Here is a 16515-nt window from a genome sequence, read left to right as displayed (position 1 = left end):
AATATTACACCATTGAATGCATAATGTATTAACTGGATCAAGCAACAAATTACAGCTTTTGTTTTGTAGTTTGGTTTTGACTCCTCCCCCCACCAAATCTGGCATCTAAAAGAGATGCTTTAATTAGTCAGACTTTATAGACTGAAGACAGGGACCCTGTGTTCTGTACTGTGAAAAGAGGTCAGAAGCAATTATCACAGTTGTAACCTTTCTGCCAGTATATTGTCAGCAGGAGAGGGGTCAGGATAATGCAAAGCAAGCTAAGAGGAGCAGAAGAAAACTGCTTCAGAGCCAGCTGAAAGGCTACCTCTTCTTCGTCTCCAGTGGCATATAAAGACACTTCCTTTCAGTCACCAGACTGGAACAATCGTAGGTTAAAATAGAAGCACTCTGCCAAACAGATAAATCTCCTTTACACTGCCCAGCCCCTTCTGGTGACCCTAAAATGCCATTGGAAGAATTTTGGATAGTAGGAGAATTGTATAAATAAAGCCATTGTCAGAACTTTTCTCGATTCCAGAACACTCTAAGCCAACTTTCCTGCACACGTATCAACCCACCGAAGGGATTTCATGCCGTGTTGTAATTTACTTATTTTATCTTTAAACAAGTCTCTGTACTTTTAAATTGTGAGAATCGCCCTTCCCTACCTCCCTCTTTTTCTCCCAGTGCAGCTGAGCAAATTTAAAATAACTGAGGTTCATTAATTTTAAGTGTTCAATAAATTAGTATGAATAATCAAAAAACTTGATTCTTTCCGATAATTACTATTTGATGTCAGTTGAAAGCACTCGATTGAGTTAGCAGCATATGCTCCTATGCCAAATGAGGCTTCCATAATTAAATAGAAACTGATTCCATGAGGTTTTTCTCATATCTGATTAATTAGTAATCAGGTGCCTTAGCCCCGTTCCTCAGCGACACCTTCTCTCCCAGTGGTAGCTGTGGTCTAACCCACGTTCACTCAAGCCAATCTGCCCCAAAACATCACATGGTGCTCAAAATGAACACCACCATGTCCTCGGGTGGCCACGAAGTGAAAAATGACATGAAGGCCATAGGAACACAGAACCATCGAATGATTTGGGCTGGGAATGGACCTGCAAGAGCATCCAGTTCTAAACCCCCTGCTACGGGCAGGGTTGCCACCTGCTGGATCAGATACTCATTTAAAGTCTTTGGTTTATAGTTCATTCAGCTTTTAGACAATACTCGTCTATGGGTACTTACCTCTTCCAACATTAACCCTTGCAGAAGGCACACGTCTCACCTAATTCAAAATGATGACAAGTTAGTCAGCTTGGACCCTCATGGTGTCACTGAAGGTCACTCAAAAGAGCTATCCATCCATATTTTCATGCTCCTTAGGGATGAGATATGCTGTAGTGAGTGAGAATCCTCTCTGTCTCTCTTTGAACTACTGAGGAGAACCAAGGTAGGCTTAGACAACTCAGACACAGGTGTCAGGTGAAATGAATCTCCCTGGCAGAGCTCCTCCTCTAGGCTACATAGACTAGAAAGGGAAAGAAAGTCACACCTTCAGAGCCACCATCTGCCATCAAGAGGCTACTAAGAAACAACTGACTTCCTTTGGAGGGCCAAGTTTGATCCTCTTTCAGGGTTCATGGTGTCCTTCCTTCTCCTCTCACTTTTAGGAGGGCAAATCTGGAACCAAAGGTGTTACAACAACTCACAGTAGCGTCAGAACAAGTGAGAGAACCAAGCCTGACACTATCCTATTTCTTGACGAATAGGTTTTGCTTGATTTTTCCAGCACTATGATGCAATTGTCTAATAGAAAATGTTTTTATTGTTCAGTGAAAAGCTGTTCTTCTAATTAAATCCTCAGGGGACAAAAAATCTGCTCAGTATCCTACATAGACCTCATACCAGGGTTCAGATCCTGGTAAAGAAAGGACCTGTGAAGGGTTAATTAGGTACAGCTATTTTCTGGGAAGAGACAAAAACTTCTCATGTTTGAGGTGTTATCCAACCACACAGCACGACAACTCAAGCCATTATAGGCCATCTATACCCTCCATGTGAGTTGCAGGAATGTGGGGCTGAATTCTCCCCAGCCCCACTGCTGTCACAATTCTTAATGTTGATTTGGGATAAAGTGCAATGAGCATGAACCTGTCACATTCCATTGCCTGAAAAGTGATCAAAGCAGGTTACAGGTCTTGAGTCAAGCCCACGGTGACATAGTTCTCCTGGTTTTTTCATTTTGCTATCGAGCACGTTATCAATGTTTCTGCACAGGACAGGAAGAGATATAGGAAATACAGACAAAGGACGTCATTAGTAAACATTGAATTAAGGTGACTCTTCACAAAATGCAGTTATAAGGCTCCAGGGTTTAGTTGTATAAAACCTTTATAAGGCTCATCAATTTTCTGCCTTATTACAGCTCTTCCTGGATGCTTGGGCTGTGAATCATAAATATAGGCCTTCCTGACTAACTTTTCTCTGGTTTAGGGCTCCTTGAGTGAACACGAAGGAGGAGCAACCTGGTCTTTTATCAGCTTTGCAGTGACAGGGAATTTTGCCCGTGGATATTAGGAAGGGCTGAAACCAGGATAAATGGCTCCAATAGCCTGACTAACAAATAACAAGCACCTCTGTGCTATTTAACATCAATTGGGCTAACATATATCACAGGGAAATCAAAACTCTTAGACACCACAATCAACAACGTGGTACGACACACCTCTAGAAGCTGGAGAACCTGGGATAGGACTTTTTGCCCTTCCTCTGCTAGGGACCACTCAAGGAGATGCCCAGGAGCACAGTATCCTGGGGACACTGCACTGAGAAACAATTTAAAGAAGTATTTGGGCAAATAGAGACAGATTAGTGATGGAGATGAAGCCATGAAATTCCTGCTACAAACATCACACACTCACGGGACCATCGCTGAAAGGATGATGGAGGCATTTCTTATTTATACAACTGACCATCCAAAACAATGGATGTAGGGTGAATTTTATCAGGCTGGATATCAGTGCCTTCAAAGAAATATGAATGCCATTTTCAAGCCTTTCTACTAGGATTCCCCTTTGTCCCTGAGCAATAAGGCTGAAGAAAAAATACATTTATTCCTTGTATTTTAATATTAGAAACATTCTTAAGGGCCTGTTTTTCTCCTACACGAAGCAACTACAACAACCCACGGAGCAAAGTGGAAGTGAGATCATCCTCTAGGAATTTAAAAAGACGGTAAGTGTAATCAAATAGTATCTTTTTTGAACAACCAGGGAAACTGCAGACCTGCTTCTGACACAGCAGTAACACAAGATCAGGCCTCGGGCCCTCTTAACAACTCACACATGAGCAAAGTCAGCAGGGCGACCTGTCTCCATAAAAGCTGTGTCTAAGGCAAAAATGGGATGGGGAGATGGAGCAAGCCACCGCTTTGTTTTATTCCAAAAGAAAATGGTATAAACACTTCAAACGTGAACAAAAAGGAAGCAACATCTCTCTGGTTCGCAGCCAATTCCAGTATTGCCCAGAGACCTTAACCAAGGAGCAGTCCCATGCTGTGGTACCATATGCTCGTATTTGTAACAGACTTAAAAAGCTCATAATGTTATTATTGTCATTTACACAGGACATTTCTCCTAAAAATACCCCAGATGTCCCACAGTGTGATGTTTCTTTCCACCTCTCCTGTTACAAGAAGGGTTTTTTTGATACTGCGTGGTCACTCCACATGAAGGCCGTACTCCTGAAACAGCGTTTGGGAATCATAGAATCACAGAACCATAGAATGGCCTGGGTTGAAAAGGACCACAATGATCATCTGGTTTCAACCTCCTGCTATGTGCAGGGTCACCAACCAGCAGCCCAGGCTGCCCAGAGCCACATCCAGCCTGGCCTTGAATGCCTGCAGGGATGGGGCATCCACAGCCTCCTTGGGCAACCTGTTCCAGTGTGTCACCACCCTCTGGGTGAAAATCTTCCTCCTAAGATCCAACCTAAACCTCCCCTGTCTCAGTGGGAAACCACACATCAGTTCAAAGCCCATCACTGAGGAACACCTCTGTCACAACATGGGGTGTCCCAGAGAAAAAAAGGCAATGCTACGAAGACTGAACAGTGTCAGAGCAAAGCTGGTGGTGTCAAAGAGACTGGATTTCCCCCCCAGATTCCTCAGATCAAGATGGCCCAAGTCCTCACTTCCCCTCACTCAGCATAGCAGATATATTGGACTCTCCCTCCTTGAATGTCAATTTCTTTTCTTGGTCTGAAATGATTATTTTTAAAGGGACTGGTTAACAGAGGTGACGTTTGTAGGTAGCAGCAGGCACCTTTGTTAGCAGGATCTCAGCAGAAGTGCCCCACATCACAGAAATGCTCCTCATTACAATGATTCCTCCCTATTCAGCACCCCATGCATGGTCCCACGCCTGAGCCTCATTTACAAAAGTGTGAGCAAGCAACGCATCAAGGCAACTTAACTCCCTTAATCCTCTCCATACGGTACATTTTCTTGTCTTTTGTATCTGGCTTCTTTTTTTCCTCTCCAAAGAGAAACACTTGCATGTCAGTAGGCAATTCTGGACGGAGTGGGGGAGCATGCACATCGCCCAAGTCATCCATGAGCCAAGGTGGCCTTGCTCAGCTGCCCGCTTCATTTGAATGACAATATCTCCTCCTGCATAGGGCCTCCCCTCCCCTTCTCCTCCATCTTTTTTTCCCCCCTTGTGTGAATTTGGGAGCCTGCCCGTGAATGAGCTGGCATCTGATCCGTATTTACTGACGTTAATTTTGGATGTAACGCAGCCCTGCCACTTCCCTGCCGTTCACCCTAAAAGGCGTCCCAGCGGGCACAAAAGCAGAGGGGTCAAAAGTAAGCTGACCCCTGACAGAATGTACAATTATTAGGACGAAGCAGGACACAAGCAGCTGTCGAAACCCCACAGGCGCGGCGATGTGCTTCCCAAAGTCAGAGTATGAATAATACGCCGGAGCGCTCCCCTCCACCCTGCCAGGGCCTACGCCGTTCTGCTGGAAGAATGATGGCCCTCCCGAAGCAGCTGCAATAATTGTGTCCCCATTGTCCCCCGTCCACCCCCTACAAGTGCCCATTGTGGGTGCGGGGTCGGGTGATTATATGCTTGGGTTGATGGCGTTTGGGCCCAGCTGCCTGGCTGCTGACACACGAGCACCGAGAGGGGGGACCCGCGTCTGCGAGACGGGCCTCCAACATACCAGACCTTTTACATAAGTCAAACAGGAACAAATGACTCTTTATCAGCCCCTGCTCCCTTTGAAGTGGCGGCTGCTTATGGGCCCTTACAGCTTTTCCTCCTTAGCCCGAGCAAACATCCTCCTTTTGATATGCTACATGCTCATTATCTCTGCCCCATTTAATGATTTTTGATTGAAGGGTGGCAGCGCGGTTGCCAAGAGGGTAGTTAAAGAGGCTCCACACAGGCAGGGCTACAAGAAATGCTTTCCTTGTGCTGCAGCCTAAATTTGGAGTTTCTTAACAGTGTGTTCTTGTTCTTAGCAGCAGATAAGGGCTGAGCGTGAAATTCTTAATTAAGCAGTAAATAGAGAGTGGGGTGTCAGCAGATGCAGCCTGTAGCCATGGAGACCAAGTCACATGAAGGAGGGAGCTGAGACTAAACGCCGGCCCCAGGCCCAGGCATGACTGACAGCTGAAGAATCCGACAAAGCTTGTAAACGGGATTAATTAGCTGGCCAATTATTTCATATAGTTAAATGTAACTAAAAAATAAAAACAGTGCGCAGAGTTGGGTGGGAAAGCATTCTGAAGGCCAGACCGCCAAGTGCTGTCCTGCCCAGGTCACTGTGTGGACCTTATAGGATACCAAGGCCAGAAGGGACAATTGTGGTCATCTTCTCCAACCTCCTGTGGAGCACGAATCCCAGCCCAAAAGGATTCTAATAGCTTCTCACAGAGCTGGAGAGTACCTCTCTGTAAGGATGCCTGACCATCATCTAAGGACCTGGAGTGATGGAAATGCCACATGCCAAGTCTGCTCTGATGGCAAATTATCCTCACCCTCAGCCCGCACACAGGAGATTAGGAGAGAAATTAAATGGCACACCAGGGCTAGGAATCCATCCACTTTCTTTCACACTTTTACCCTACCAACAGTGCTATGTATTAGCCCCAGTGCTGAATTACTGATCTCACTGCTAGCCCAGGCTGAAAATGTTCACTGCATGACTTATACATGTTAGGTGCTGCTATAAATTTTCCCTGGTGTATTCTGACTGTTTCTCTATATATTAAAATGAGAAATAACATCAAGCTCTTCATACAGTAGGAATCAAATGAAAGGAAAGCAGATGAGGAACAAGAATGTATCTATGATGCAGGAGTGATAAGCACTGGTCTGATCATTTTTCCCTGGTCTTGCCAAGTCCATCATCCCCCTTGTTTTCAGCAACTGTAAGAGGTCAAGAAATACCTTCTGAGCTTTCCCATGCTGCTCAGTTCATGGAAGTGCAGCTCAGCATAACCAAACTGAATATGGTTGATTATTGTATTTGAAAGAACAAATCTGGGCTGTTAGAAAACTGAAACAATTAAAACCAAAATAAAACAAAACGAACTCATATTTTTTTTGTAGTGGATATCTAACATGATCTTGGACCAGAGTTAGGCTCAACAGCTGTACTAGCAGACTACATAAAGCCAAGTTATGGGACTAAAAGCTGGCTCCCAATATTCTATAAGGCAATACTGCTGGCCAAGTTCCTGGCAGAGCTTTGGCCCAGACCAATGCACTTTCCCAGATGGTGACCATTATGATTTGAGAGTTGCAGAGGACAGAGATCTTTCCTAATTTGAAGCCTGGGTGCATCCAGCCTGTTTTAAGAGAGAAAATGTTAAGCTGTATGGACACAAGCTGTGCAACGCCAGTTGGCCTCAGGACCAGAGATAGACGTAACTAGTGTGAGCCTTCAAACTGATGTTAAGGGACAGGCCTCCTCATATGTCCTGAAATGTACATTGAATTATTTCATTGCTACTAAAGACCAAGCTTAGTGGATTACCCACCTTCATTCCAGCCATGTTTCCCTGTAGATCCCACATGAGAAATCCATTTGCATTCTATCTCAGCAGTATAAACCAAGACCAGTTCATAAAAGAAACTGATCAGATCAGTGACAAAATTTTCTGTTCCTGTGAAAATCAGCATCTTGATATTTTGGTTTTCTTGTACAATGATGCAGAAGCTATGCTTCATGAACTTCACTTCACTGAAGTGCCCTTGTGATTCCAGATTCTGCTATTATTGATCACAATGATCATTATTTTTCCTTTTACATATGGAACTTAGACCTTTTTAAAAGAACTGGCTTGAGAACAGTAATTACAGAAACTGCCCATATTATAAAAGAAGAAATTAAATTTGAAGATGCTGGCAATTCCATTAAATATCATTAAATATCTGAAATTTCTAAAGGAGATACCACCATGCTTCATGATCCGATGTACAAATCCAATACTCTGAAACATAAAAGTCTGTGCTGCTTTTGTAAGTTCACAATCAAAGGAAAAAGTCTTGCACAGAGAAATCCTAATACCTTCAGTGGGCTCATCCTGGATAGACTATACATGGTTTATAAATCATATGTGTGATATGGGACCAGCTGTCACCAGAGATCATGAGTGGCATTTAATGCTTTTCCCACTCCAAAAGACCAATAGAAATTCAACTGATGCCACATCAGGCACTGTTAATGACACATTCCAGTTGCTGATAGAATGGGCATCAGATGGATACTGACCTGATGTACACACACTTACCTATTTCAGTGGTCTTATTGAAGGACTGCTCACTTATTGAAAGGACATTGCAAGACCTCATGGCTAAGGCTTTATAGAGTCCGGTGGCTTTAATGGAAAAGACTCGGCTCTACCATCATACTTACCCAAGTAGGTTAGCTTCCGCAGTGTGCTGTCGAGATACCAGTCACAGCTCCTGTGCTGACCATAGGAAGGCAGAGATTGGAGAGGCTGTCCAGTCCTTTTCCCACAGGACACTGCAACCTCAAGTTGGGCAGGAAGATCCTTGTGTTCCACCAGCAAGTAATTCCCAGCTGCGAAGTTGCTAAATGTGACTGAATACTAGAGGAGGGACCAAAATACATGTGTCTGATTATAGTTCTACAGAGTGTAAGAGGAATAAAAGGGATGGTGTTCCACATGGGCAAAAGACTTTTCTGAACAATACGCATTGAGATCGCTGGAATTGAGTAGGTAAAATTAAGTAGGTGATGATGAATGCAGATAAAATCAACTCCCTTTGTCACCTTAAAAGATACAGAGGAATAATACCTCCTGAAAACTATGCTTTGTGATGTCTTAAGTAATATGAATTACAGAATCACAGAATCAATTGTATTAATTTCTTCACACCACACTGAACTTTAATCTACTATGCCCAAAACCTTATTCCTACTCCAAGTTACTTCTGAGGGCTTCAAGATTAGGTCATCATATTTAAGCTCTGCTTATAAAGGTAAAGAGATTTTCTCTCTGGCCACCCAGAAAGATGAAGGCAAGATTATCTCTTCTAAATATAATTGAGAAATTACAAAGAACGTCTGTGTTACCTGGAGCTGCTTGCTGACCAAAGGGTTGTCAAATATCAGTGTGTAGGTCTCTTTATCCAGGAGGAGACACATCCAGCCATATGAGCCTGAGAGAGTGTCAGGGACATAATTGACTGTGGTTGTCTTATTCCTGCTGTCGGTCACTGTTAAATTATAGGGAATCTCTGGAGCCTCTTTTCTGGAGGAAAAGAAAAATAGAATCCCAATCCCTTTTTGTTACTCATATCTGTCATTTTGCAACCCTTATAGTTTAATTTTTATTTGAACACTGTAGTAAGCATATGCTGTCTATCAGCATCCAAATGAGAACTTAGCACTGTTTTTCACTAGTATTTTCCACTCTTGGATTACCCAGAGGAACAAATTCAACAGTATCAGTGACAGCAGCACCCATCAACAGTAGTAATGATATCATGCACTGAGGCTGGAACAGGCAAAACTACAAGTCTTGAGTATGGCAAAAATTTTACAGTGCTTCCTCTTCAGGGGCAAAATCCACCATTTTCCTGCACGTGGACTTTTTTTCCCAAATACTGCTAAACTGACCTTGATTTTAGAGATTTTTACTAGGAAGGCTGCTGATTTCCCCGAGATACTTTCTGGTATATCATAATGTCTAAAAATACAGAATACTCAGCTTTCAGGAATCAACAAACTACACAAAGGATATGGTTGGATATCAGGAAATGTTTCTCTTCAGAAAGAGCACTGATGCAGTGGCACAGCTGCCCAGGGAGGTGGTGGGGTCACCATCCATGGGGGTGTCTTAGAACAGTGGGGATGTGGCACTGAGGGACGTGGGCAGTGGGCATGGATGGGGGTGGGCTGGGGTTGGGCTTGGGGATCTGAGAGGTTTGTTCCAACCTGAATGATTCTACAATGAAGATAAAAGGCAGTTAACTCTATTGATGTTCAGACATTGAATATCCACTGTCTCTTCAAGTTTGATTCATCATCTGATTAGAAACTGCCTCAATACGAAGACACATGTTCTAGTCCTCAACATCTTGCATTCCTGCAACAAGTCTTGAAACTGATGGAAACTGTGGTTGAAATGATTCTCTGGTTAGCTACACTGTGCTACTTCTCTGCCTCCAGAATTAAGACTGGGAATATCTTTGTACATAGAAAACACCATAGAAGACACCACAGAAAACCTCACTCATAGATCATAGATCATAGAATCACAAGGTTGGAAAGGACCTACAAGATCATCTAGTCCAACCATCCTCCCTTTACTATACCTACAGAAAACCACTAAACCATATCTCCTAGCTGACATGTAAAGCAACCAGAACAGGCTTATTCTGTAACAGAATCATGCAACTTCCATTAAATATGAGTTGATTTTCAAGATTGAAGGTGTCAAAATATCATTTCAGTCAAACTAGTGCACAACACCCAGGTCCAAGTGATATATGAAAGACATAGGAAGAATGACATAACAGCAGCTGGAATCTACCTCTTAATGTTAGGCACTGAACTAAGGTCATACCTGTTTCTTCTACATTTTGTGCATGGGGAACTGCTAGAGATAAATGTCCCAGGACTTCAGATCTCATTCTCAGCTGTGGAGAAACCTTGCTGGCTTGCCAAGGTACCCCAGGGCCATGATTCTGCCATAAAGATGGATGCAGCAGATTTACGAATGAATCAAATGCTGCTGCAGAATGGAGGCGAGTTGGCCATTTCACCTTTAGTCCACTTAGTTTTGGCATTTGAGTTGACACTGAGCTAAAAATAAAAAGCCTTTTTAGCATATCTGAAGGAGTATTTCTCACTCTACACTCAGAGTATTACACCAAAACTAGGTAACTTAGCATGTTACTCAGTGCTCCAGACTGGATGCAGGCCTCTTTCTCAAGATAGACAATGCTAAAGCAAATGTCACCTCATAGTTAGATTTACTATACCTGTAATTTTTGGGGCTCTTTTGTTCCTTCTCACCTTGCAGCTAAGGGGACAATAATTACAACAGCAGGCATTTTGGAGGTGGGTTGCTTGCAGATTGTTTTGTTTTTTCCTCTTTTCAAATCATTTCTGATTTTGCTTTGCATTTCTGGTGCCTGTCATGTTGGCAAAGGACTTTCTGATTACCTGGAAACACTCAGCTGAGAAACAGCAGTGGGAAACAGGGGAAGTGTGAATCAGCAAAGAATCACTCAACCAGAAGATATTGGCAGACCAATGAAACTGACTGGAAGGAGTTTATAAGGCTTAAACTGCTTTCGTACTACTAATAAACTTCCTCTTATAGGCATTAGCTAGACCAGGATATTAGGCTGCTAATTAAGCAAGTAAATGACAACAAGCACATTACTGCCACAGTTATCAGCACCCACACAGGTATTCAGGAGTACACTTTTAGCAGCAGTAGCACACCAAACATGGTATGGTGTAACTTAAACTATCTTGCACATCAGGAATTAATTGTCTTATTGAGTTACCAAGGTATACAATGCCACTGGAAGTGACAGAGAGTCTGACCCATCACCTGTGCAATGTAAATCCCTGTTGTTTTGCTCTTTACTCTTCATTGGCAGCGGGTTGGAACTTGATGATCCTTGGGGTCCCTTCCAGCCCAAGCCATTCTATGATGGCTGGAGAAGCCTGATCAGACTGCTTGAAGCACTTTACTCAAGAAAATGTTTTTCATGCATACAGTAAAGTAGTCTGGGTTCCTTGACTTTCTTTGGTAAGTTTGTTCATGACCTGGAAGGAAAGGGAACAGGAGAGAAAGCCTACCTGGCATCCCATGGCCTGAAACACCTGGGGTTTTCTTAACCTGGAACACCACGTTCTTGCTTTTCACATGTCCTGCTCCTGATATGGAGCCAGCACACACATGCAAAAACATTGGAGGGAACATGAAAAATGCAATTCTGCACATTCATACAAGGAAATAATGAGCTCGACACTACATTGCCCTTCAAAGGATTCTGCTGTTTTTTTCACCTATCTGCCAAAAAGACACCAAAGTGGATGTACTTTACTAATGGAATTACCAGCCACAATTAGCACCATTTCCATTTGCCCTAAATAGCCAGCGACTTCACTGTGCCCTAAATAGCCACCAATCTACCTCTCCTTAATGTTAATGGAGCAGAGTAGTGCTCGCACACACAAGCATTTCTAATTCAGAGGATCTGAGGGAGCCTGCACGCATCATTAACATGGAGAGCTTCATTATCAGAGGAAAGAGCCTTCCCCTGAACTTCCTCTGGCTTTATTTGAAAGAAACTAGGAGGCAATGGTCTTAATGCAAAATTAACCCTCGCTTTAAACTGCTGGAAGCCTTTACAAACTGTAAGAGGGGGGAAAAAAGAGAGAGAGAGAGAGAGAGAGAAAAAAAAAGGATGACTCATTGAAAAGGCTGTATTTTTATATTGAAGCAGGTTTCAATTAAGGAGCAATTTGCTCTAGAAATATGGCAGGATTTCCAGATAAGATCATACAGTTTGAGTAACAGTTTACCAATGGTAATCGTACAAACTGTTACGTAACGTAGCTCAAGTGCATTGTGCACCACTGTTCGGCAGAGATGGCCCTCCAAGGATTTGTGAAACCAATCAACAACACTAAGCAGAACAAATATTAACTCTCCTGTTTATGTTTACTGTTAGCTTCCTTATCCTAAGGGCCCGTATCTGTGCATACGAAGGCAGACGCTGTGCTAAGCTCTAACTACTTTCTGTTTGATAGACTTGTGTAATAATCCATTATGATTATCCCCTTCCTGAAACAGGAAACAATACAGCATCTCACTTCAAACAGGACACCAAATGTTTATAAGCAACAGTCCAATTTAGTGTCGGCCAAATGGAGGCTGATTCCAAACAATGGCCATAGCAAACCCTTCCCATGTTTGATGCTAGGCCCAAGAACAGTTCGTTTCACTTTAATCGCCAAAAATCTGAATTTTCATCTGCTTTCAGTAAATATATGTATCTTTGTCAAGGAAAATCTTGTTTCAAGCCTGAATTGTATTGTGAGTCCTTATTGTCAATGAGATTTTGTAGGCAGAGATCTTCAGAAAACTAACGAGATCATTGTCCCCAATCCTGAGTGGCTATTATGGGATAGGCCTTTTGATTTTGCAGTGCAGAAGAACTGAGATCTCAGCAACTGGAAGGGTTGTGAATGACAAGCTAAGCGGGCACCTTTTAAGGTACCTTTCAAGTCTTCTTAACCCATTCCTGTTCTAGGATCAGTCCCCCCACCAGCTTCTATAATTTACAGGCTGATATTTTAAGGAGAACTAAAATTAGGAATGCATTCTGAGCTGGAGTATGGCAGGTGAGCAAACAGCTGGAACTGCAGTGTAAGCATAGCAAAGACCTGCAGGTGGCAGCTTAGTCACTCCGCTTATCCCACATCAGGTGGAGCTCTGAAGCATCTTAACATTTGGATGTGTGCACTTGGAGCATGCTTTTACAGCACTCTCATTGCACACTCAACCCTGTAAAAATTAATGCAATTTTTGAACTAATGATTCTTTGGTTATGATAGCATGCAGGACTAGCAAGAATCTATCCAGCCCATAAGAAGCATCCAAATAGCTTTTCATTGCAGGCAAAGAAAGCACAGGGCTATCATACACTGCCTCGGTGCTAAGTATCTCCCTCTGCACCTAGGAACATTGGAGACAATAGCGAAGCTGAGGGCTGGGCTCAAGGACATGTGTTGCATCCTCATAAGCCTGTACAGGTTACAGCTTTCTTGCTAACGCTTAAAGGTCCAGGACAAACACCAGGAGGTCCTACACTGGGAAGCAAATCTCTCTTTGTTGAGCTTGTGCAGATGAAGCTCTGAAGCTTAAATGATGTGCTGGTGGTCCAAACACTTTACAACCAACCCTCAAATATCTGCCTTCTATGTTATGCCACTGAGAAAAGCTGTTCCATGAGGCCAAGTGAGCACACATGCTGCCCCATGTGGGAACCCTATCATGTAGGCAGGGAGGTTATACTACCAGAAAGCAACTGAGCACATACACACTGAGTAAAAAACAATGGTGACAGTAAGGGTGTTTCACAGCAGGCGGGTGTTCATCTGGAGGCACCACAGTAAGTAAATATCAAAGGAAAAGCAAAACAAGAGTAACTGTTTGAACTCTCTCCAAGACTCAAAGACCCAGAGGTAGGGGGTATGCTATTCTTTTCACTCTAACCCATCAGCAACGGCTGGGTGTGCAGCAACTGAATGCATGCACTACAGGAGAGGATATTAGACCAGATTTAAGAATTAAGGCTATAAAGAAGAAGTTAATCTTTTCCTCTGCAGCAGACTGAGAAGAGGGAAACAATAAAAGGCTCAAACGACGTGACTGGTGCTGAGCAAGTCCCAGGTTTCTGCAGGGAGAAAGGGAAAGCCAATGAAAGGGAACAAGAGGCAAACTTCCTCCTGGTACATGAGGTTGCAGTGCTTGGAGTTCCCTTGGCCACAAGGTGCTGTCTGGCTGCTGATTATTCCAATGCACTCCTCTTGTAAAAATTATGCATAATGTGAAGAAACTTTTAAAGTCACTTAATCATGTTATGACAATTTTTTAATGAAAATTTGTTTTAATATTAATAGAGACTCATATTTTCTCTATAATACGGGTAGCGGTGGCATTTGGAGCAGCCGTATCTAGCCTGCAGCCATGCTGCACCGTGCCATGGCATAAGCTGTTCTTCAGAGTACTCAATAACTTTCCCACATATAAATTTATAAAGACTTTTATAAGCTTCAATTACATTTTTAAAAGACATAAAAGCCCTCTTTAAAGAGTGTTTAAGTGACACATTAGTTTAACTTTCAACTGGACTTCGTGGAGGAGGCACTCACAGCAATGAAGATTTGGAAATGGATTCCTGGGCCCTGGAAGTTGTTGAGTGAAGCAATTCAAGATAGGGAGGCAGTAACTACATTATACTCCCTCCTGTGTGAGTAAACCACAGAATGGCTGAACTTGGGATGGATCCCTAGAGGTCATCTGGTCCAAACTCCTTCCCAAACAGAGCCATCAAATGCTCTTTGCTTCTCTGACCATCCACCTTGCCATACCAGGACTTCTCAAAAGAAACACACCAAGACCCTCACACTTGTTATTCAGGAGCACAGAGACCTGCACCAAGAGAGGGCTACCGAGCAATTATTTAATTGCTGTTGCCTGAAATAATCTCCTTGTTCACAGTGAGTTCATAGCAAAGTGAGGATGCTGTTACGCTGACACTTCAGTCTGATGGTCAGCAAACATGCTTTCGATTCTTCAAGCTTGGACTTATGGGCCAAATCCCATTTTTCACCCATGGTTTTCACAGCCCCTCATCCTCCCAGCTGCAGGGACTTAGTGCCGATGGGGAGGAACAACTAGGAGCCTAATGAAGCACAACCTGGAAGTAGCATGCTGCAGATTTGACAGGTCACGTACCCCTGGGCTGGTAGAGCACCATGGAAAGATTACTTCCAGAGCTATATTTAATTCTTTGCTCATCAGAAACTACAGAAATCCAAGCAATTGTGCTTTCATCCTTTTATTGAGATGAGTCCAAGAGACGGTGTTGTAAGGAAAACCTTCCTGTCACCCAGCCTATCTTTCTTCTTCTGTCTGCTCAACCTCTGCCAATTGCTCCTAGTCATGTTTTGTTTTACTAATTCCAAACGATTCCCTTTTTATTGCAAACACTCTTCAAATACATCTGGACAAAATTCACCCTTTCCTTTCCTACTCCACCCTTTCATCCTCATGTCATAGTTTACTAAATGACCTGCATCCTTCAGACCCTCCAGCTCCTTTCACTCTCCACCTTGTTCCTCCACCAGCTCCTGCCTCATACAGTCACCTTAAGATAGCAGTGACTTGGCTGATAGGAACTGCTCAGGCAAGAGGATATGGAAGCAGCACAGACAGGATGCTCTGACTCAAACAGAAGTAGTGTAGAGAAACCCTTAAGAACTCCTTAGCCACCTTTTGATGCAAGGAGGAATTACCTGTACTATGACACATTATTAGTGTCCACATGGTGACCACATGTTCTTCAGGTTGATATCTAAGTTTATATGTCCTTGGCTTGATTCAAATTCACTCTGGCATGTTCACCTGCCAAATCATTCTAGTAACATTTGAGTGCTGAATGAGCCCTCTGAATGATGAAGGAGCTACATCACTGTTTTACTGCAGTTGCTCTCACCTGTGAAGTGATTCATTCATTTATGCTTTGGGTTCCAAGGTCATTTACTAAGGAAAAAAAATAATATAATATTTTTATGTCAGTATATAAACAGAGGTGTTATCACAATCAAGTGGGAGCTAGTATCTCATCTACTTCAGAAGAGCAATTATCTAGTTGCCAAGAAAGCTGTGTATCTCCCAATTACAAAAGCTGGCTCTTGAGTTTCCTATCTCTCTTGTACCACTTTCTGATGCCATCATTGTGATAGTAATCTATAATCACATAGAACAACAAGTCTTATGTTGTGATCTGGGTCAGTCTTAACAAGGCTTGCTGATGTGAACTGTCTACATTTACCTTACAGAAAACAAAGAAAAGCAAAACGAAAGACCACAAAGACCTTTCAAGGTAGGTAAGAAAGATGTGGCTACAACAGAATGACAGGAAGTTTTCTTTTAATTAAACACATCATGAAGTTATTATATGTTCCCTACCACATGGCTGCTAATTGTATGAGATGGGGATTGTGAAAAAATAACTAGTTTTAGTAGAAAATACAATACACAAACCCAATATCTTATGATACTAGCATAGAAATGAAATAAGATGCCAGAAATATTCTGCTGAAGACCTGAAAAAACAATCCATTCATGACCACCCATTCTTTGGGAATTTGGGGGGGAATCTCTCACAATGAGCATAAAAGGAAACACTCTCAGACCATGACTTAAACTCTAATTAAATTAGAAGTATTGGT

General features: G+C 42.8%; 1 protein-coding gene across 15 annotated transcripts in view; it reads right to left on the bottom strand.

The window, feature by feature from the left end:
- The window catches only part of PKHD1 (PKHD1 ciliary IPT domain containing fibrocystin/polyductin), a 192379-nt gene that overhangs the window by 80704 nt on the left and 95160 nt on the right, over positions 1–16515 (bottom strand). For 13 of the 15 annotated variants that reach the window (XM_085544296.1, XM_015859836.3, XM_085544295.1 and 10 more), the window contains 2 exons: positions 8602–8779; positions 7918–8113 (listed from right to left, as the gene is read on the bottom strand). In XM_085544296.1, coding sequence (XP_085400422.1) covers positions 7918–8113; positions 8602–8779 — 374 coding nt within the window. Of the gene's footprint in view, positions 1–1230; positions 1271–7917; positions 8114–8601; positions 8780–15780; positions 15824–16515 lie in introns of those variants that run through there. The other 2 variants (XM_085544302.1, XM_085544303.1) reach the window with 2 other exon arrangements.

This window comes from Coturnix japonica, chromosome 3 (genome assembly GCF_054131305.1).
Source record: "Coturnix japonica strain WE chromosome 3, WE-NBRP24, whole genome shotgun sequence".
In the NCBI taxonomy this organism is placed as follows: domain Eukaryota; kingdom Metazoa; phylum Chordata; class Aves; order Galliformes; family Phasianidae; genus Coturnix; species Coturnix japonica.
The sequence above is the reverse complement of the archived record's forward strand: the minus strand, read 5'-3'. Positions and strand labels throughout refer to the sequence as shown.